Below are 24347 nucleotides of genomic sequence, written 5' to 3' on the forward strand. Positions count from 1 at the left end.
ATAACTTGGTTGGAGTCAAGCTTGACAGGCCACAGCAAAATGCAAGAAGCACAGTTGCACAAATGGGAGTTGCTGCTGGCTTACTTGTATAACACTTTTTAATTCCAGAAAAGGATGAAGGGATTATTGCACTTATGAACTGGGGGGGGGGGGGGTGCGCGTGCACGCGATGTGGAAGGGATCAGATATCAAACAGAAAATCTCTCATTTCTTCAGGCGACTGACTCCACAGTTTTGAACTGAGTTTCAAAATGACGACTTCCCTTTTTTGGGATACAAAGAAGGGAAAACCTCCAATTAAGTATAAGGATACCCATGATTGTTCCAATCAAATCAGCCAAGCAGATGTGGCCTACGATCAGGTTCCAGTCAGAAAGCAGCCAGTGGCTGTGTGCATGTCTGATTGACTATTCTAACATTACATCACATTATTTCTAATTGAAGTGAGCTGGATCCATGTCAATGTCAACCTACTATGAAGTGCAATATGAATGCTATTCTTATATACTTGTTCATTTACCTCATTGAATTTTTGCTACACATGTATATTTAAAATGTGTTTCTCTCTTTTTGGAGGGGTGACTGGGTAGAGAGAGGGAAAACACAGAAAGGGAAATGGAGAAGTGTTTTGCAGGTGTGGAATGAGATATTGCTGTAGGAACATTTTTTATATTGAAGTCTTAATGAGTACTACAGCATAGCAGAAGGGTATTGTACTCAGCAGTCTGGGTCTTAGACTTTAAACTTTCTACCACTTTTAAAAACACTTCTCTTTTGACAGCACCAGCTTCAAGTATCTGAATGCAGTGTAGCCTGAATCTACAAAATAACCCAATTTTCACCTCTGTGTATGCTTAAGAAAATGGCTATGTATATCAATTATTACAGGACATTATTTATTTACTTTAAGTACATACATAGACAGTACAGTTCCACATTCAAGGAATTGAACTAATTCCCCATTGTTCTTCTCTAAAAAGTAAGTCGCCTCTTGATCAAATATTTTCAGCAATCCTCGAACAGAGGCATTTCTCTTACATTTTTCTAGTCTTTGTGCTCCAACCTCGATAAGCTCCTATTCTAGAGTGTAGAGCACTACTTTTAGCTAGCCTAAACATATTGATATTATACAAGGGTTAAACATATTCTGATATTATACAAGGGTACTAACAACTTTTGAAAGGCTGTAGTTAAGCTGCATAATCTAATGTGGACGTGTTTGTCCCTATCTCAAGGTGCATCGTTTTCAGTCTAATGTTGTAAACACTGGTGATGGAGAACTTCCTTGCTTTTATATCTGGCTTCATGCTGAGCTCCAGCTAAGTTCAGAAAGGGCTAAATCTTTGTTAAGGGGTCCCATTATCTTCATAGGGGCATTACATTGAAGTGATGCATTTATCAGCTCCATTCACTATACTAGGTCCCCAATAGAATTCAGGCCATAAGTGGATATCAGATCCCCACACCATAGTGTGCCTCCAATACTGGAACCCTGTTGTCCCTAATACATGCTGAAATAATTATGAGGAACTGTGACCCCCTAGATCACTAGATATTTAGTTTCAGTTAAGAGTTAGTATCTTTGGAATGTCAATCAGGATCAAATATTCCCTTTTAAGACACCCTCTGGAGGCTCTTATGGACTGATGACAACACAATCTAGTATTCCAGCTGCATACCATGGTGAGTGGAGGGGTGGACAAGAGAGAAAGGAGAAAGTCATCAGGAAGTCAAAATCTTTTAGATGTTGTGGTAAAACAGCAGTCAGCAAGGACCATATAATCCCTCTAATTTAAGTGAGAGAAGCTTGATTCCATCATGAGCCTGAATTTAGATTTTGTTTCTTAAAAAGATGGAGAATTTGCAAGAAGCCTTTATCCAAGTAACAATTTGAGCAATTCTCTGACTATAACTTATCATAAGATGTTAATGACCACTGACTTGGTAAAGTAGCACTTATGCCTGATGTGGGAGGGCAGGGAATTGGTGATCTCTTCAAATTGATAATCCAAGGGTCCATCATGCAATGCATCATGCATAAAAAATGTGATCATTCATGAGCATTGAGGAATGCTGGCAAGCTCCAACAGCCTTATTTTCAGGTGATTTTCTGGCCCTTTATTTGACTTAGGGGATATGTGGTTACAGTTTTGGGGCTGTTCTGTTTTCTCATTAATCCCATTATCTATGTAGCCAGTATTTTCACTTATTTGGATTTTCTGCTTACTGTTATATGACCAAGGTTAAAACGCAAAGAAAATATTAAACTGAGATAGCTATTTCCCTCACAAATTAACATTCCTCCAAGCCCTGAATTGAAATTTGCAAGAATTATTGATCAGTTTCTCTTAATATCGCCAGCATGTTATGAAGGAGGCATCATGTCAACAGGGCACTTAAGCAATCTTTTTCCATTTAGCCTTGGTTGGAAGTCGAGCCTACTCAAATAACACAAGTTATCAGTAGTGGAAAATTGCACATTAGATACATTTCTTCCCAAGCAGGAGCGACCACAAACAGGATTTAAGTTAAAATCACTTCTCCACATAGCAGTGCAGGACAAAAAATGTCAACTGCTTTGTTGCTATCAATCTCAATTAATTAACACTTAAGGGACCAATCATGGGACAAGCAGAATATAGCAGACACAGATAGAAGGGCAATCCTCAGTTTTAGACTGTTTGCAAATACTCGGTACAGAAAAGTTTGAAAATGAATTACCTGCTCTCTCAACATGAGCTGCATTTTGTTGCATAGCAAGGAACAAGTCAGAAGTAAAAGAAAGAGGCTTGCAGGCTAATACTTACTGAGTACGTCTTTGGGTTAATCTTCACTCCAGCTTTAGCACCTCCAAATGGCACATCTACGACACGGACAAAAAAGGAGAAAATGGAGAAATCAGCTCATCTTTAGTGAGATGATGAAAGTTTCAGGCTTAAACACATTGCTGCAGGGACAAATAAATGCATTTTTCTAGTCCTTTTATCTCCTCCTTTGTCTCTTGCACCCAACCCCCATTCCTAATCCACTCCTACAGCCCAGCTTCAGGCTACCTTCTGAAAGACTGCTTTTGGAGCCTGCATTCTGTTCATAATGTGGGCAATGTCATTTGATGACCAAACAAAGTTGTACCTATACAAAACTAGGGAAACCCAATTGCAAGTCATTAAACCAATTCCTACTTGCCATTGAGACACAAAAATAGAGTACTACAAAAGATTTGCTAAGAATTAAGGGATATGGGGATCATGCGGATCATGCGGGAAGGTGGAGTTGAGATAGCCATGAACTTGAATGGCAGCGTAGGCTCAAGGGGCCAAACGGTCTATTCAGATTCTTTTATGTTTTTAATCCCACGGCAAGGCTTCCTTGTACAATCTATCCATAAATGCTTCCAATGGAACAAAGGCAAAAGGAGAAAAAGGATAATTTGATATATTACATAGGGAAGAATCTTGGGAATCAGGGTATGGGTAAAATGCATCGTATGGTTAGTTGGGTTGGGTAGGTAAAAAGCTCACACTTTAGCTGTTTTAATCTGCATTTTCCAAATTAATTGGGAACATAATTTCAAGTTTCTGCATAAATTTCACGTTTTTGCATCACACCTTTCCCAGAATGTAAGTTTAGAGATAGTACTAGGACTGAATTCCTCCTGCTATATATTAACGGCCTAGACCTTTGAGCACAGGGCACAATTTCAAAATTTGCAGACGACACGAAAATTGGAAGCATTGTGAACTGAGAAGGATAGCACAGAACTTTAAAAGGACACAGATAAGTTGGCGGAATGGGCAAACAGGTGGCAGATCAAGTTCAATGTGAAGAAATGTTAAGTAATTAATTTTGGTAGGAAGAAATGGAGAGACAATATCAAATAAAGGGTACAACTCTAAAGGGGGCACAAGAGCAGGTGGACCTGGATGTGTGTATGATGGAGCAATTAGGACTGTTTTCCTTGGGAAAAAATAGTAGGCCAGAGGAAATTTGATAGAGGTATTGAAAATCATGAGGGGTCTGGACAAAGTATAAAAGGGAAAAACTGTTCCCATTCGAAGTGATTGAGAAGGAGGGGGCACAGATTTAAAGTAATTGCCAAAAGAAGCAAAAGCAATGAGCAAAAAAATTTTCCACGCAGCAAGTGGTTAAGGTTTGGATTGCGCTGCCCGAGTGTGTGGTGGTGGCAGATTCAATCAAGGCATTTCAAAAGGGAATTAGGTTGTTATTTGAAAAGTAACAATTTGCAAGGTTACAGGAAGGCGGCAAGAGAATGGCATTAAGTGAATTGCTTATTTGGAGAGCAGATGCAGACAAGATAGGCTGAATGGCCTCCTTCTGCACTGTAAAGATTTTGAGATTCTTCTGGATACAGATGGAACTGTTCAACATAGAAGCTGCAAAACAGAATCAGTAAGCTGATCTCAGTACTTACCAACCACTGCACATTTATAAGTCATCAGAGAGGCCAGGGCTTTCACTTCATCTACACAAACATCCATGCTGTAACGGATCCCTGTAATTAGGCACAGAAACTCCAGTCACCAGAGTATGATCATAAAAGCACAAAGGAAACTGAAAAACACCAATAATTATGTACAGACAAACTTTTGAAAAGCTGGTCAGAGGTCATCTTTAGGAGTATTTAAAGTTGTTTGAGAGAACTTTCTTAATTACCTGTTATTAAAGCAACCAATTATCTGAAATAGTTTTACTTTCTAACTTTTCTTAATTTCCACCAACCTCCCTCTGTGGGGAAGAATGAAACATTGAACAATTCTCAACATTTGGGATGAAATGGTTAATTAGCGAACAAAACATTTTAAAACCTCAATTACAGAACTCCTCAAATTCTCTTCCACTCCTAGAAAAATAGGTAATGGCTGCATAAAACAAGCTAGCGTAGTCCCAGGCCAGGTGAACAACAGAAAAAATAAACATGGTTCTTAATGCTGCTAAACTCAAGAAATCAAGTCCTCTCATTCCCAATTTTCAATGACTCAAGTCAATGTTAGAGACTTATGATTGCCTCTGTAGTCAGAACAGCAAGATGTTATAATTGCCTTTGAGGGGAAAGGCCGCTGAGACATGGGGTACATCAACGAGTGAGAGTCTTCAAGGATTTAGTAGGGGAAAAAAAAATGTATTCAATTTGTGAACAACACCTGACTAATTTCATTTCCAGCTATTATTTCTCATTAACCTCTGTTGTTTTAATGATGCTCCTCATTCCTGGAATCATCCTCATGAAACTTTTCTACACTCTCCAATGCCTTCACATCCTTCTTAAAGTGCAGTGCCTATCTCTTCTACCAAAATGCATCATCTCTCACTTCCCTGTATTAAATTCCATCTACCACTGGTCGGCTCATCCTGCCAGCCTGCGCCCTGTTGCAGCTGATTGCTATCATCCTCTCAGACTGCCATATCTCTAAGTTTGGGACCATTGGCAAATTTTGAAATTTTACTCCATATTCCAATCTCCAAGTCAATTGTCTAACATCATAAAAGGCAGTGGTCCCAGCAATGACTCTGAGAACATCAACGTCAACTATCCTCCAGTCTGAAAAACAATTTGTGACTCACTATGTTCTGCCTTGAAGCCAATTTTTTTTATCCAAGCTGACACTGACCATTCCATTCCCACAAACCTCAAATTTTGTTAACCAGCTTTTTCGGTGGCACTTTGACAAATGCTTTCTTAAAATACACATAGACAACATCCATTGCATTCCCTTCATCAATCTCTCTGTTACTTCAAAAAATTCAATGAGAATAGTCAAGCACACCCTTGTAAACACGCCTTTTGTAAATCCATGCTGGCTCTCCTTATGCAATTTAAACACCTTGTTGATTCCCCAAGTACCTGTTGATCCGCTTCCCTGATTACTGTTTCTAAAACCTTACCCGCCCACTGACATTAAACTGACCAGCCTGTAGTTACTAGGACTGTCCTTAGATCAATAGAGGGTGGCACATTTGCCATTCTCCAATTATCTAGGAAAGATTGGACAATTATGGAAAGCCCTTCCACTGTTTCCACTCCCAACTTCCCTTCCCAACTTGGGATGCAAGCCATCTAGGTAAGCCAACTTATCCACTCCAAGCACATTCAGCCTCAATTTTCATTCCATTCATTTTCTCTAATTATAACTGTTTCTATGGATATTTTGTCAACATTCTCTTCCTTAGTAGCCAATGATACAAGGTACTCAAGTATTCAAGCTTTCCTCTGTACCTCTTAAGCATATGCCAGTCTGCTTATCCCCAACAGACCCTATCACACCTCTAACTATTCCTTACCTTACTTATTTACAACATTTTTAGTTTCTCAGTTATGTTAACTGCCATTTTATTCTCAAATTCTCTGCCAGTCTTATTTCTTTATTTCCTTTCTCAACTTATTGTATTTGGCCTGGTTCTCACTGAACCTTAAAATTGTTTAAGCTTACCATGATGATCCTCATTAAATTTATAGACATTTTACAAAGTTACATTGTCTGAAACCTGCTTGGAGCACAGTTATGAGCTATATTGATATTCCACATTGGTTGCAGTAACTGTGCAAAGCAACAGACAAGACGAAGGAACAATAAGCAATTGCATTCCACAACGCCCCAAGCAGATCACCTCAGAAACACCACCGATATTTTACAGCACAGCAGTGTCTTAGGGCTTGTTTTGCTTGGAGTATGCACAATGCTTAAAATGGGAATATTAGGTTGAACATATACAATATAAACACTATATACAAACTCTGAATTATGCACCAATAGGTTTATTAGCATTCAATACAGAGTCTAAAGGTTCAGAGATTGCAACATTTCAGCAAATATTCCTTCAGACAAAAACAAATCAAAATGAAATTCTACATCTGAATAGACAAAATTAGCAACAAAAGTAACACTGCCCATCAGCCAAACCTGCAACATACCAATCCATCAGGCATGCTCATGTGCTAATTCTAAAGTTGCTGTTTTCAAATGAAGTCAGCCCTTATACTGCAAGCGCATTTTACTTTGCTGGAGTATGGTACTGACTTAAGTTAAAGGTGATCTGGCAAAGAGACATTTCCAAATGTGGAGAGCCATGGGGAGGGCTGCATTAGTCACCAGTCCTTTAAAATTAAAATTACCCCCTTCAAGTTATTCTGAATGATCACAGCTAAGAGTTGACCAATGACACCATGGTAAAAGAGTATATCAACACAGCACTTGTTTCCTATAATGCTATAAGTATTATTTTCAAAAATAGCCTTGGAAGCAATGTTGTAATAGAAATAAGACCACCTACACGCAATGTTTTGGAGTTCTATTTATTTATTTTTAAACTGTATTTTTCTGAAGTTCAGGGTTTTCCATCATTCGTTCTGGGAAACATTCTTCCTGTAAATTGGAGTGTTTCATTACTTAACAAGTATCTAGTTCACTTCTTGCAATCTGAAAGAATGGGAAGAACAACCTCATCACTAATTTTAGCTAGTTGGTTATACCACGTGCTCTCATATGATCTACATTTATTTCAGGAAGAGTAGGATACATGCTTCACTTAAGATAAATTAAACAGGAACCAGAGACGTGAGTAGCTTCCAACAACAATTATAATACTTAGACAAGCTTTCCTGTTTCCACAAGACAAATATCAAATACCAGAAGTCACACCTACTGCAACACTCCTGAATATTAGTTTATTGCAAGGAGCATCTGATTGTTTCAGATGGATTATTCTATTAGAATGAGACAAGCCGAGACATACTTTCAAAGTACAATTGGGACAAAGACAATTTAAATATGCACATCTGAAATTTTAATTCTCAGAAATATAGTTCTATCTTTGTTTTAAGCCAGGGTGTCAAGCAATATGGAGCAAAGGCAGATAGATGAAGTTGAGGTACAGATCAGCCATGATCTAAAAGAATGATGGACCAGACTCGAGGGCTTGAATATCGCAAATCAAACATATTTAAACAGAAACACACTGGATTCTTGTGATAAAAACAAAAAAACTGCGGATGCTGGAAATCCAAAACAAAAACAGAATTACCTGGAAAAACTCAGCAGGTCTGGCAGCATCGGCGGAGAAGAAAAGAGTTGACGTTTCGAGTCCTCATGACCCTTCGACAGAACTTGAGTTCGAGTCCAGGAAAGAGCTGAAATATAAGCTGGTTTAAGGTGTGTGTGTGGGGGGCGGAGAGATAGAGAGACAGAGAGGTGCCCTCCACCTCTCTGTCTCTCTATCTCTCCGCCCCCCACACACACACCTTAAACCAGCTTATATTTCAGCTCTTTCCTGGACTCAAACTCAAGTTCTGTCGAAGGGTCAAGAGGACTCGAAACGTCAACTCTTTTCTTCTCCGCCGATGCTGCCAGACCTGCTGAGTTTTTCCAGGTAATTCTGTTTTTGTTCTGGATTCTTGTGTTTGTGTTTAATTGTTTGGTCCCTCTTTCAAGCTCCTTTGGACAGAATTCAAACTCTTTGAGGGTGTAACGAGCATGATGGATAAATGTGAATCAGCAAATATATTTGGATTTCCAAAAGGTATTCAATAGGGTGCCTCAAGAGCCAGTGTGTTTTGGATATATTAGCATGGATAGAGGATTGGCTAACCAACAGGAAACAGAGTCGAGATAAATGGGTAATTTTCAGGTTGGCTAGCTAACTAACTAATGGAGTGCCACAGGGATCAATGCTGGACCCTCAACCACCTAATCTTTATTAATGGCTTTGATGAAGGGACCAAGCATGCTGCACCATGTTTTCTGACAATATGAAAATAGGTGGGAACGCAAGTTGTATGGAGAACTTAAAGGCCTGGTTCTTGCAGTCCCAATAGCGGCTAACACAGAGGAGTTAACCGATATTATGGGGTGCAACAGCACTACAACTTCTGTTGATCTCATTTACACTGAGATCTGGAAGTTGTGGTGAATAGGCTTCAGAGGAGCCAATGCCAATGGTTCTGCCAGAAAATGCCATTCAGGAACTTGGGCTAATTGCCCAGAAGTTACACAGCTTTTTGGGTTTTTTTAAGCACTGCCCTTAGCCCTAAAACTCCTCTATCAAGTGCTATTTCTGACATCGGTGGAGCTAAGGAGCCTTCAAGAGGATGTTAGATGATTATTTGAACAGAAGTAATGTGCAGGGAAAAGGAAGGGCAATAGCACTAAGTCATAATGTTCATTTGGAGAGCTGGTGCAGACACAATGGGCTGAACAGCCTCCTTCTGTGCCATTAAAGTTCTGAGAGTGTGGGTGGAGAGGTATGGGGGTGGATGGGTGCCGCATACAGAGCTACAATATTACCATTCAATAAAAATTTCAATTCTCAATTAAAGAGTCAAGAAACATTTTAATTTTGCTGAAATGTACCATACATTTATTTCCTATTATAACTTTGACAGATGCAATCATTATTGTTTAATATTTAAAATCTTTTAATAAAACTCAATGAACACAGGTCGTGTCTGCAGCTCGTGGTGTCAATTGCCTGGGGATGTAGCTTCGCCTGTAATTCACCGCATCACTGGGCCTTTGTTCTAACTTTACCATTGGACCCATGCTGCAGCTGGGAGAGCAGGTTCTGCTGCAGCATAGACCAAGCTGGGGTCGTACTTCACGTAGTTAGCAGCGAATGTCTGTACTTTGCTGCTGACCACAAGATCTGGGCCAAAGAGTCTTCAAAGGGGTTTGGGTAGGTTATTAGAGTGGGCAAAAATTTGGGAGATGGAGTATAATATGGAAAAATATGATGTTATCCACTTTGGTAAGGAAAAATAGAAAAGCAGAATATTTAAATGGAGACACTACAGAATTCTGTGATACAGAGGGGTCTGGGTGTCCTCACACAAGGCACAAAAAGTTAGTAAGCAGGTACAGTGAGTAATTAAGAACGCAAGGCAAAGCAAATATTGGCTTTTATTGCAAGGGCATGGAGTATAAAAATAAGGGAGTCTTGCTGCAACTATACAGGATGTTGGTGACACTACACCCAGTGTCCTAGCATGCAGGTTTGGTCTTGTTATTTAAAAGGAGGTACATACTTTCATTGGAGGCAGTTGAGAGGGGAAAAATTGAGCAGGTTGGGCCTACTCTCATTGGAGTTTAGAAGAACGAGAGGTGATCTTATTGAAACATAAGAGATTCTGAGGGGGCCTGACGGAGTAGATGCTGAGAGGTTATTTCCCCTCAAGGTGGGTATAGTTTCAGAATAAGCAGTTGCCCATTTAAAATGGAGGAGGAACAACAACTCACAGAGGATGATGAATCTTTGGAGTTCTCCAATTCAGAGAGCTGTGAAGGCTGAATCATTAAATATATTCAAGGCTGAGATAGACAAATTCTAAACTGCAGAGAAGTTGAGGATTATACGAAGCAGGCAGGAAAGTGGATTTGAGGCCAAGATCAGATCAGTCAACAGGACCAGTTTCTGTGGGCCAACATGGCTTAAATTCCATGTGTAGTGACAGAAAAGAAAGGCAACACAAAAACACATACAAAGCCCTTCACAATTTTGTGGTTCACACCTCAGGGCACAATGCCAGTGGTAAATGTTGCCACTTGTTGCTAAGTTAACCATTTTATTCTGGCTTTAAGTGACCAGAGTTCTTAATCTGTTTGTACATCCCAGTGATGCAATTAGAACATTGGTTTATTTGGGCTTCTTCGGCCATTGAGGGAACAATTCTAACCTGGATATCAAGTTTTGTGATGACTGACCATGAACAAAAATGAAATAGGTTTACTGAAAACTGTTCCACAATGCAAGATGAACTTGGTGTTCAAACTGCTGTACATCACCGTGAATCTCAATAGACCAATGCCTTAGTGTCATCTGCTAACCCAATTTGGGCCTACTGCGCATCTTAGCACCTCCACTCACTTGGCTTAACCTTCATCACACCCCAGTACTCTAAATTCATGGCTATCGCTACATTGTCCCACATCTTCAGAAGCCCACTTCAAAACCTACACCAACCATCTGTCAGGGACCTTACTAATTCTTCCCCTAACTCCTGGACAGTGTCCCAATTCCCTTCACTGCTTTACAGAAAGACAGCCAAGGCTGCATCTACAAAGTTTCAAATGAATGTTTAGAATAAAATCTTTCAAATAATTTTGAACAGTCGCAATTTTAATTAAACCCACATTTGTGCCTTAATTGTGTTTGATACTGAGTTCAATTAAGTAGTGTGATCAGCCAAAGCTTTGATGGTCAAAAGCCTCAAAACTTGGCCCCACCCCATGCAAGGTTGCATGCTAAACAGATTTTCTAGACTTGGAAGATCTGATCGACGGAGGCCTGGATCCAGGTCAGCTGTTTGTTTGTTGAACTTGAGGGACAGCATAGAGAAAGGTTAATATAATATTTAGTTGACATACATTAAAAAACAGAAACCATTTCTAAAAGCAAAATACTAGAAATCTGAAATAACAAAGTGCTGAAAATACGCAGGTCAGTAATGTCCTTTAGAGAGAAAATCTATCCACTTTAGCTGGTCTGGATTATATAATACAGATCTATAGCATTGGCTATTAACTGCCCTCTTAAAAGGCCCAGCAAGCCACTCAGTTGTATTCAAGGAGGCAACTCAGCACCATCTTCATGGGCAATTATGAATGGGCAATATTCACCTTACTAGCAACATTCACACAGTGAACAAATAAAAAGAAGACAAAGCAGCCAGCTTCATTGGCACACCATCCATCACCTAAGCATTAACTCCCTCCGCCACCGACGCACAGTGTCAGTGTGTACCATCTACTAGATGCACTGGAACAACTCAACAAGGCCCCTTCAACAGTACCTTCCAAACCCATGACCTCTACCACCAAGGAGGATAAGGGCAGCAGATGTATGGGAACACTGCCACCAGCAGGTTCCCCTCCAAGCCACACATCATCCTGACTTGGAAGTATATCGCTGTTCCTTCACTGTCACTGGCTCAAAATCCTGGAACTCCCTCCCTAAGAGCACTGCAGCAGTTCAAGGTGACTCACCATGACGTTCTCAAGGGCAGTTAGGATGGGCAATAAATGTTGGTCTAGCCAGTGATGCCCACATCCCATATAAAAAGGGAGTGACGGTGCAAGGCAAAAGGGATGGTAATGGGGTAAATAAAGAAACAAAATGTGACTGTCATGTGGTGTAAAGGGCAACAGCAGAATCGTTACCAATAGCTGCTGTCCAAAAAAAGTGGCAGCAGTGGTCACAATCAAAATCAATATCAAGTCTGGAACACTGTAGTGTGCTTAACTGAAAGATGAGGTGCTATTACTAAAGCTTCTGTTGATCTTCATTAGAAGAGGGTAACGGACAGAGGCAGAGAATTAAATTGACAAGAGGCCAGGTGTTCAAAGTCACGCTTGTGGTGTTTAGTAATCATGGCATCTGTGTTTAGTCTCTGTCACATTTGTCCTGATTGAGAAGAGTTTGTATTCCTCCATAACTGTGTAAAGGAGGCTGCATTGTTAACAGCACAAACTGTATAGTAAACTAAACTGAAAATACAAGTAAATTGCCATTTCACCTGGAAGGAGTGTTTGGGGTCTTGGAAAGAGAGGAGGGAGAAGATAAAAGGATGTGTGTTGCCTGTCCTGAGCTTGCATGGGGAAGTGTCATCAGAAGGGGCAATTGAAGAGTAGATCTGAGTTTTGTGGAGAGAATGGTTCAGATGGCATTCCCATGAGTAGCAAATTTTCAAAAATTAATTCAATTTTGCAACAGAAGCTGGGAGATGTTTTAAAGCTGCACTTCCTGATCCTCCCTTCAAGCAAAGGCACCTTTTGTTAACTCCATTATAACAGCCGAGGCTTTAAAGCTCACACTACCATTGTAATATCAGAAGGTTTTTGCTTAAGGTGTGGCCTTAAGTTTGCAATAGAGAACAATGTAGGATTTTTGCGAACTAGAGACCTCCATTAGCAAATGACTACAGAGCATCTCTTGTGAGCACCATTTTCATTTTCACCATTTAAAATAAACTTATGTAGGTTAAAGGCCAAGAACAAAGTGTTAGCTTTTTTTTTTAAACAAACATAAGTTTTAAGTCCCCAGATCTTTGGAGATTCCTGATCAGTGTCAAGCACAGCCAGAACAATGATTCAAGGGGAAAACACCATGTATCTTCATAGTGAACAAATTTGAGTCACCACCGTCTCCTTGCGCCTTGCCCAGAAACAACTTTACTGGATTGCTCAATTACTCAATATTCATATAAACAATTCTCAATTATTCCTCCTTTTTACATTCTTTTGGCATTAGTCACCATCGTCACATCTGGCAGTGAATAAAATTAATAACAGTACTGCTGTTTTTCTTTCCAGTATCCATAGCAATGATTCCTTCCCTTTCCTCTCCTTTCTCACCCCTCCTGCTCTCTCCCTGTTCTGCAAAACTAAAATTTCTCTGGTCAGGCAATAGAAAAGAAATGTTAGGCAACCTGAGTCTCCATAACTCAAAGACTTATAACAGTGGTACCTGGCAGAACCAACCATGTCATGATCAGAGGGAAGAAGCCAGATAAATAACTATCATGCTTGGAAAAAAAGCTGGCCACCAGTCAACTGTAATCTGACCAAGATGTACAGAGGCTCCAATACAGGGCCATGGGGATAGCTAAGCAGCAAGGTAAAAAGAGAGAGATTTTCTTTGATGCTCAACATGGATTGTTGCTGCAACTTGAACAGGATGAAATAATTGAAACAACTTAGCGCCAATTAGTTAAAGAATTTAAATTGATTTTTTTCCACCTCTGTTGAAAGACGAGATAGAAGGCATGCAGCAAAGTGATGCTGTCTGGCATAACTGCCAACCCATACTGAGCCAGCCTGGAAGCTTGCAAAAAACTAAATATTGCAGCTACTGGAAATCTGAAGTAAAAACAGAAAATGTTGGAAATATTTAACACATCAGGCAGCAGTTATTGAGAGAGAAACAGTCAATGTCTCAGGTTGATGTCTTCCATCAGGAATTTACAGTTGTTGCATATTGGATACTTGATATCAATCAACAGCATCTTAGATGATCAAATTAGACTATTGAAGGTTTGCTCCATATGGAGATGAGTCAAGAGAAAGTGCACTGAATATTGTAGTCTCATCAACTCAGCCATCTAACTACAGGTGATAAACCATGGCAAAATTTTTTTTAAATGACACTGGCTTCTTGGAACATTAGATCTCTTCTCAGGCAATGACCAACTTCAGCAAGAGGGAAAATAACAATCTTCCCTTGATATTCAGTGAAATCACCATCTTTGAATCTCCCACCATCACCATCCTGGTGGGTGGGTGGGTGGGTGGGTGGGTGGGTGGGTGGGTGGGTGGGGGGGGGGGGGGGGGGGGGGGGGGGGGGGGAGAGTGAGTGAGGCAGGGTTAGCGCTGACCAGAATCTTAACAAGAGCAGGTCAACAGCTGACTATTTTGTGGCGAATGACTCACCAGACTCCCCAAAAGCTGGCCACAATCTACAGGGGTGTGATGGAATGCTCTCCACTGGCATGAAAGAGTGCAGCTCCAACAACACTCAAGAAGCTTGACAATATCCAGGATAATTCTTGACTGACAACTACCATGATCTTAAATGTTAACGCCCTCCATGACTGGCACACTGTCTGCACTATGTACTATATACAAGATGCAGCAACTTGCCGAGGTTTCTTTGACAGCATCTCCTAAACCTGCAACCACTCCAACCTAGAAGGACAAGGTCAGCAGGTGCTTAGGGACACCATCGTCTGCAAGTTTCTCTGCAAGCCGTACACCATTCTGACTTGTGAATTATTGCCATTCCTTGTAACTGGGTCAAAATCCTGAAAATCCCTGCTCAGTAGTGTTGAGAGAGTACATTCACCACATGGCCTACAGCAGTTCCAAGGAAACAGCTTGCCACCACCTTCAGCACTTAGGACGGGCAATAAATGCTGGCTTTGCTTGTGACAACCACATCAATTAAAAATAAAAGGTGGGATCACTAAGACACTTAAGTGGAGAATTACTGAAGGAGGCGACCTATTACATGACCCAGAAATTGTATGGGCCCGAGTAAATGTGTAAACGTGCTACCATACTGTACTTGTGGTGTGCATCTACGTTCCAGTTCAAGTAACAGTAAATATCCCAAATATTTATTGTACAATGCTTATATCCCTGTGACTTTTACATAAGTCACACACGAAAGGAGCAAATAATATTAGTGAACAATTGCTTGGATGAATTGTAAAGGGCTTGGCAGGCTCTGTTGAAACTCTACTGTTTTCCCTTACAATTATGCAATAAAGAAAAATCCCTTAGTGGCCACATTCCTATAAGAGCAGCTACACCTCAACAGGAATTGCTTGCAAGTGCTTTTGGGTGTCCCAAGACATGGAAAGTGCTACTGAAATACAAGTTTCTGTCTCATTTAATTCAAGGACAGCTCAAATCAGCCAATTACAATGATCCTTACTGCCATGTACAAGAATGGCCATATACTCAAGGACACCATGAAACCATACCCCAGCAGAAGAGGGAAAAAGATTAGGTTCCATTTATGAAGAATAATATAACCTTGTAATAAGGAAGCAGCTTCTAAGCTCACATGGCTATCATTAACCTTAGCTAATCAAAAGGTGAAGGACGTTGGCATGTGACACCATGCAGTGAGACATGAATCGCTGATCAGAGTTCAAAAATCACTTTCTATCATTAACCAGCATGTCTTAGTCTAGCAAATAGACAATATGTACTCTGGCACAATAAACCATCTGAACAGATTTGTAAAATCAATCTTGATCTTGCTGGAGTCATTTCCAACTTCTAAACAGCATGATTATTTCATTAAATACCAATTACTGAAGTTCCCGTTTAAGTCAATAAAAATTAAGTGTTTCTGATAAAACATATTCTTTAGTGGAAGGATGAGATAGAGAAGTGAAAGTCTTTTTGGACCTACTTGTTTCATTCACATAATTGAAATATTTCTAATAATAAATTTGCATCTCTAAACCAAGTCATGTTCCATACAAAATGCAAATATCTCAAGTTAAAAAACAGCATTTATCCCTAAACGCCAATAGTCTATCCTTCTTTCTGTCTATTTAGGTTGCATTAGCATGCTCATGGATAAACAGGCAAAGAACCAGCCTGACATTAATCACCTTCGCACTAGAACAGAACTTGGGCAGAGGTGGTGAGATCATGGCTCGAGTTTGATTTGCTGATGAAAAATTAATTGGAAATCTTAATCTTAAAATCGACTCGACACTTTGGTGGGGAGCTTGGGGGTATCCAATCCCCTCAGGGAAATTGTTCCCCAAATTTCCACTGAACAGAGGCCACCCCTCTCTAGAGAATGTAAATAAATTCTCACACAAAGCCAAGATCTTTCCTTCCCATGAGGAAAAAAATTCCAGCTTGATCATCAATCATATTCTCGGAGCAGGAGTCACCTTCATCACAACCCAATCCTCCTCAACAATTGAGCAGGCTCCAGTAGATTGCACTCCTACCACCAAACACATTGAGTAGCATCACAACTCTGTTTTGAGTGAAGATCAAGCTCCTAAGTAAATTGACCAGTATATTAATTTTAAAAAAAACACTAGCAGCATTTTAATCTCAGAGGTTTAGCATCACATTCTGGATCGGCAGTAATTCACTGAACTCCTTTTCAAAGTAATATCTTTACTTCAGCATTGAAAAATGTTTAAAAAAAGATTTGCATTTTTATAGGGCTGTTCACGACCCCCAGACACCTCAAAGTCTGTTACTTAAAGTATTGCATTGTTGCTGTTACAATGTAGGAAACACAATAGCCAATTTGCACACAGCAAGCTCTCACAAACAGCAATGTGGTAATGGCCAGGTTACCAAAAATCATGCATGCAATCTCTGACACCAGTTTGCTCCTTGCTATCCCACTCCCTCTGCTTCATCAAATATGGGCCCACAAAAACACTGCTATCTGGAATTCAGCCTTTGAATCCCTCAGTTTTGCTTTTTCAAAACAACTTCACCTTCCCAAATTGTGTTTTTTGTGGCATCCACATTAGCACTCTGGCCTGCAAAGTGCTGTGATATCCTTCTATTAATGAAGAGCTACAGAAATATAAACTTATTTCATATAAGCAGGATCTTCAGACCTTTTCGAATTAGCGACAGACTTAAATTGGTGTTCATGGGATATTTGTGTATAACCAATGTTATTAGGTAAGAATTACTACACTACACAATACTTAATTTGGCAAGTAAGATTATACGAGAAAACTTTTGAAGGTTGGCTGTTAAGTGGGGAGAATTTTCACTAAGTGTATTCAGGAGACATTTAAATGAAATCCTGGAAGAAGTATCAGGAAAATGCTCAAAATCAGAATTAGTAAGAAAATTCTGATACAGTAAATAGATCAGAGGAACATCGGCACAGAAGTAGGCCATTTAGTCCCTCAAGCTACATCAAACCAAAGCTACCATATGTAGCTGCTCTTGCATTAAGCAATTCCAATGCTGGTGGTACTGCCTCCTGATGCACAGGTCTTGTGCAGCATACTGAAATGAAGTAAACTTTCTGGTTTCACTAAAGCACACACTCTCTCTCTCTCTAGGTACCATGCCCCAAGAGGGTGTTGGTGACCATGGACTTCCATGTTAATCATGCTCTGGAGGCATGGCTTATCTTCACTGACGGCATATTCATCTGTTTTGCGAGGTTCTTGAAACGTTCTTTTAACTCCTTCGAACTCTTGTACCATGGATCTTTCAAATTAGCAGATTTTCTAAATTATCATTTACTACATCCCCAGAAATTCCAACTGACTTTTCCTGATCTTGGTCAGAGTTTTTTTGGTCTCAGAATTTTACTGGCACCTCTTCATTGGCAGAGTGACTTGTCCAAGATATCTTCATTATCCCCCTTTTAAAAAAAAACAACTCTGCAGCCGCAATTCTTCTCTGCATTGCTTCACTGATGGTTCAACACTTCCTTTCATATGTCAAAACTATTGCGATGTCACATTCCAGGATTCTCAGCTTTGTTTTCATGGCTAATTTTGAGTTGATCATAATCTTTTACATTTTTTGAAATGCATCTTTGGCCAATCCAATCCATTGTATTATTTCTTGGTCGCACTTTCCATCCGTTGTGAATGGATAACAAAATTTATCTACAAGAACAACATAACATGCGGGAAAAACATTTAGTCTATTTTGCCATTTTGACAAAATTTGTCTACCCATTTGACCTTTTCATTCTTCATTTTGATCTTACATTTTGCTATGATTTTCTTTTTGGACATTGCTAGACAATTTGTTTTCTTACAATTTATACTCGGCTCTTCTCACATTCACTCTACCCCATCAAAAATCTTCTGCAGTTTCTCTTCAGACTTGGCACTAAGAACGGTGCCTTCAGCGTAACTTATATTATTAAGGTTCTAACCTCCAACTAATCTAGGGAGGCCTTCAATCTCAAATATTTTCACTACACAAATTAATAAATCTGGGAGAAAGCACAACTATCTAACCCTTCTTTTAATCTTCACAAAAATCGCTTAGATCATTTTCAACATTTATGGCTACAATTTGTTCCTAATAAAGATTTAACATTCTCGGATCTTTGCCAACAAGGTCAAGGGACTCTAATATACTCATCAGTTCATGTTTCACCTTGTCCAATGCCTTGCTATAGTCAATAGAATATATGCATGCAGCATAAAAGCAGTTCTCTGTTAACTGACTAAATAGAACACTGGAATGATGCATTTATGTTCCAGCTGGATTCATGAGACCTGGATGTCAGCAACTAGTGACACAACATGGGTTGCTGAAACAACAGCACTTCAAGTGTGTCTGGACTTTGCTTTATACCTCTCAGGCCTTTCTCTTTTAAACCTTCCTCTGTGACCAAGCTTTCAGATCCCCTTCCTAATATCTCCTCCTTTGACTCAGTGTCAAATCTTTCATCTGATTAGTCTGCTGTGAAATGCCTTGGACCATTTGCTTACTTTAATTACTCCTACTATAGACAGTGCTTGTATATTTTCACTGGTATTCCAATGTGCACTGTTTCTAATACTAATCCCTAAAATTTTGAAAACCTGTGCCATTGTTCTTGCAATCACAACTGCCAGCTTTATCTTTAAAAGGGAACATGTCTTTGAAATAATGGTCCTCCAGTTTGGTTGATTCCCCCTCATTCTGAGCACAACAGAAGCAACAGCTTTGTCATGAATGGTTGTTACATTAGCACAAAGGGAAAGATTTCCAGGGCCAAATTACATCTACTTTTACCTGAAAATACTGACTTTTTAAAAAGGATAAATAAATTAAGCCCTTTACGACTATATGTAAATCACTTGCTCTACTAACGTAGTATTTTCCTAAACAAAACCAAAAATAGCTGGAAAAACTCAGCAGGTCTGACAGCATCTGCGGAGAGGAATACAGTTAAAGTTGAGTCTGTATGACTCTTCATGCTCGAAACGTTAACTGTATTCCTCTCTGCAGATGCTGTCAGACCTGCTGAGTTTTTCCAGCTATTTTTGGTTTTGCTTCAGATTTCCAGCATCCGAAGTATTTTGCTTTTATCATAGTATTTTCCTATTTCTCTGTCATGCAAGTTACTAACTTGTAAATACACTTGATAAATCCTTTTGTCAGTTTTAACTCTGTGATGACACGGAGTTGGACTGTTATGGATTCAATTCCCAGCTATGTGACTTGAGCACGTAATCTAGGCAGAACTTCGCTGAAGTATTGAGGGAGTGCTGCATTGTTGGAGATGCCAAATTTCAGATAAGACGTCATACCTCTCAAGTGGACATAAAAGGTCCCATGGCACCATTTTGAAGAGTAGGGGAGCTCTCTCCAGTGATCTGGACAATATTTAACTCTTAACCAATATCACGAAGAACATTTGGTCATTGCTACATTACCATTTGCAGATAAACAGTCCAGGTCTCACTGCAGTACAGGAGTGTAGTGATACAGCTGTGTATCAGTGACGCACAAGACCAGAGAAATTCCATCAGCAATGCCTTCGTGGCATCCTTCAGATTCAATGGGAGGAACTTCAAACAAGCATTAGTGCCCTTGTTGAAGCCAATTCCCAAAGTGCTTCATTGGCCATGAAGTGCTTTGCAACATTCTGATATCATGAAAGGCACTGTTTAAATGCAAGTCCTTCTTTAGTGGTTTTATTCTAAACAAAGTAGTCCAGCATTACCTTCCACCCAGCAGATAGGCAGGAGGGGCAATATCTTGCAAATTTCTTGGACGATGTTACCTGATGACAAACCTACACCAGTACATCTAGACAGCTTGTTTAAAAAGCTCACACTTAATCTCTTATTAATCATTGCTGAAAAAGAAATACTTTTGTTGATCTTGCACTCATCAGGACATCTTGCAAAAATATAAATCCAAGGGAGGCAACAAATTTATACTGTATGAGAAGAGTGTGCTGATTGGTTGGCAAGTGGGCTCTGATTGGTAGAATGCACCAGTTGATTGTGACTGACAGTTAACTGCCAAGCATTGTTTGCCATTTAAACCAGGCAGCTTGATTCGGATTGGTCAAGGCAATGCCCAGAAGAACGAACCAGCAAATAGCTGTCACTTGCTTTGTTTAGCTGAAACAGGCATAAAGAACTGAGCCTTGTGTATTAATATACATAGCTTCCGGTACACACATTACGAGCCCAACTGAATCTTTTATTGGCTGTCAGCGTAATTCTTAGCACAGTGAGGATTATTTGCAAATGTTGTCCGATCACGGAATCACATCTAATGGTGGACACTTGTGAATTTTACAAGCATAGGCTGGTTGGGTACGATCTGTACCTTGCTGTTGTGAACAGCGGAAGGGACATGCTGTTTGATACATCTCTGGGACATGCGGTCTACATACCTAGCAGCACACTGGCACTGAAATTCAAATACCATATTACTCATTTATATGATAGGCAGAACCTCTTTTTGACTTGATGGCAGCATCTTGTTAGCGGCGAAGACCACTTACATTGCTACTGCATAGTAGCAGCTTGAAACAATTAGGGCAATGCCCTGACCAAAGTCAAGCTGCCTGGTTTAAACTTCAAATAATGTTTAGCAGTTAACTGTCAGTCACCGTCAACTAGTGCATTTTCCATGCAATGCCTCTATCATCGAGTCCACTAATCAGCACTCTTCTCATACAGTATAAATTTGCCATCTCCCTTGGATTTGTATTCTTGCTATATGTCCTGCGTGCAAGGTGAAATACTTCAACAAAAATGCCCTTTTTCAGCAATACTCAAGCTCTGTAATACCAATTGCTTATTCATCAGTAAATTAACTGATTGTACTGTTCCGAGATTGTCATCACTTTTCAAGAACAGAACCGACCGGAAAGGATGCAGCAATCTTTGGTCTGCATTCGGTGGGTGCACACTGAACTGGAACAGTCAGTCGCAGATTACTGACAATCCAGCATTGTTATACATGTAGTACACACAACTATTATCCACCTGAAATTGTATACAATAAGAATTATAAAAGAATTTGATGCTCCTGGTCATAGGGAGTAATCAGTTTTCATTTTAAATTTTAGGATGAACATTTGCACACTTGCCATCCTCACTAATTAAAGTACTTGATGTGCAAAAACTTAGAGACATGCTTGAGTTCCGATTGTCTATATATTTTTTCAGCTCCTTTAAAGTACCGCATTTTTGTACAATGTGCTAAATAAAAGACTCAGCAATTCTTTCCCATTCAGAAGGACTGAAAAATCTGGACCTTTATTACAGGCAGTAATCCCACAATCAGCTGATAACATTTATACTTGCAGCAAGCCAGTAAACTCCTTATGAAATGGTCTAATCTCAGACTTTGGAGAAGAAATAAGGAAACCGACACAGCTGTCACCGACTGTCAGTCAAGTGACTTGAACTTGTGACCATGTATTTGGGAAGTGTCAGCACTGTTAATAACTGTATGGTAAGAAATCTCATTCCTGCTTTTGTCCTGCAGAGCAATACTTTCCTTTGAACATACTCAGGAAATACCAAACCTCTAGGAATTTTAGCAATAGCTGCATCCTTCAATATCTTAATAGGGTGGGGATTAGGCAGAAGACTAGTCCATCTGATACAAAATGAATGGCCTTTTAGTACATTTGAACTGTTATGTTACACAGCAAAAAGTTTCCAAATAAACTTCAAAATCAACTGAGATGCAGCATTCCCCAGAGAAGAGATTCAGCTGCTTGCTGTTGTGCCCCTATCAGCTAGCTTAGTATCCTGACATTAATACAATCTGGGGGCAGGTTGCTGGCTCACTTTCCAAGTCATGAAACAGTGTGCAGTAATCTTCTTGCTGCACCCCTCCCCAAAACAAAAGTTTAACAAGAATTCCTTTCACTTCCTTTGTCGACTCTTGAAGGTCATGACTCATATTGCTGTACAATTCCATCATGTCAGCATCCTGCAATAATCTCAATCCCAAAGTCATTCTTCATATGCAAGCCTTGACATAACATCCGCAACTCATCGGACTGGTAGCTGATGGCAGCATTGTCTACTTCCCTATTTCTTGTTCAAAAATCTGAGAGATTGTACACTATGGCCAGAGTGAGGGGACTTGGAGGTGGAGGTGAAAAGAGTTTGAATTTCGTATGTACCTTTCACATATGAAGGGCACTCAAAGCTAATAAAGTACTTTTGAAGTGTTGTCACTGTTGTAATTATGGCCAGGTCACTGAGAAAACTCCCTTGCTCTTCAAATAGTATCATGAGATCTAAGATGACAAGGGAGGTTTTGTTGAATGTTTCATCCAAAAGACAGCATAGCACTCTGTCTACTCTACCAGTGTCTAGCCTAGATTTTGAGCTCACTCGAACTTCTGAGTAGGAGATAAACGTGTTAGCATTGAGTCAAGGCATACACTACAGATAGCAGTATGGTTAAACTCAATTCAGTCCTAACCTGAGGTCAAGAAGATATTATAAAGTCTATAATATTTTGGAAATTATTTTAAAATAGGGTTTAGTGTTGTCTGTGTCTATGTCTTAATCGGATTAAAGCCAGCTGGTCTAGAAGCTTTGATGGTACAGAAAAGTAGTAGGTTTGAAAAGGGAATTAGATAAACATAGGGAAATAGAAGATGAGGTGCAAAGGAGTGCAATCTGCATTTTTAAATAGACCATTCAAAAGAGCAAGTGAAATATTACACTTAACCAGGTGAAGCTCAGAAACAGCATGCTTATTTTTTAAAAAGCTTACTAGTAAAGTGGATATTCTGAAAGGGTTTTGTTAGAAGATTTTAAAGTTTATTAAAAAAAAACCTAGTAACAATGAGAATTTGCATTCAAAGAGGAAAATATGTATAAAGGAAGAGAAGGCTGTTGGTAAAGGAGGAGGGATTCTAAGATCTAAAACCTCTAGCCTGTAAGCCTCAAGTTTGTCTGCAAGGACCCGAACTGAAAGAAATTTATTTTGAATGTGACTGTCCAGGGTGTGCTTTGCCAGTGGTCTTTTAAAATCTATATGTTTTACTATTGTCTTACCAGGGGTCTAACTGAGAATGAGATTAATTAGGGGATTTTAGTGGTTATTATAGGAGTAATTTTTTTTAAGATATATGTATGTTCCTACAATCTTTCTTGCATTAATAAATGTTTAATTTAGTTTTAGAAAAAAACCTTGAGGCTTGGTCTTATTACTACTGAATTCAAAGCCTGCATCTTGAAATGTACAAATTGCAAAAATGGGTTATGACAGTTGTTTCAAGTTTCCTTCTGGGATTTGAAACTCAGCCTTTACAATCGGCTGTGTCATAACACCCGATAGTGTCCCCCATTGGATTTGGGGGGCAAACAGAAAAAAAAAGCACAAGACAGTGATCAGGAGCAAGATGTCTACTGATTTTCCCACCTTTGTATGAGGTCACAAGAACCTAATGTAGTACCCCATACTGCTACCTTGCTAAGATCAGCTAACCCAACACAGGTCAGGGAAACAAACCTGACTCTATATATGGCTCAGTTTCATAACGCTTGGTGTATTCACGCACAGAATCAATGGAGATATCTTCTATTTTCAACGCAGGCAGCCAGAGTTAAATTTCCCAAAGAAACACATGAAATGAGGTAGGAGCATGAGGAGATATGAACAGCCATAAGATATGGAAGCTACAAGTACAGCATCTTTCTGCTGCAGAGGCTCTTAAAGCTCCAATAGCGAATGCTAAAAGCTAAGAGCTCAATTCAAGCTCCTATAACAAATTCAAATCCTTGTTGCTAGATTAAGGTCATTTTCTAGTCTATATGTTAAGAGGAGTTCTAACACAACTCATTTCAACATGCATTTTACTCAAGATTGCAGTGGACTAATGGTCCA

The 24347-nt window shown here is 39.6% G+C and overlaps 1 protein-coding gene across 1 annotated transcript in view; it reads right to left on the reverse strand.

Moving 5' to 3' along the window:
• Nucleotides 1–24347, reverse strand: part of glud1a (glutamate dehydrogenase 1a) — an 88800-nt gene that overhangs the window by 57431 nt on the left and 7022 nt on the right. The window contains exons 2-3 of the mRNA XM_041176213.1: nucleotides 4433–4513; nucleotides 2808–2863 (exon numbers count right to left, since the gene is read on the reverse strand). Of these exons, the coding sequence (XP_041032147.1) occupies nucleotides 2808–2863; nucleotides 4433–4513 (137 nt within the window). The remainder of the gene's footprint in view (nucleotides 1–2807; nucleotides 2864–4432; nucleotides 4514–24347) is intronic.

Source organism: Carcharodon carcharias, chromosome 28 (genome assembly GCF_017639515.1).
Source record: "Carcharodon carcharias isolate sCarCar2 chromosome 28, sCarCar2.pri, whole genome shotgun sequence".
NCBI lineage: Eukaryota > Metazoa > Chordata > Chondrichthyes > Lamniformes > Lamnidae > Carcharodon > Carcharodon carcharias.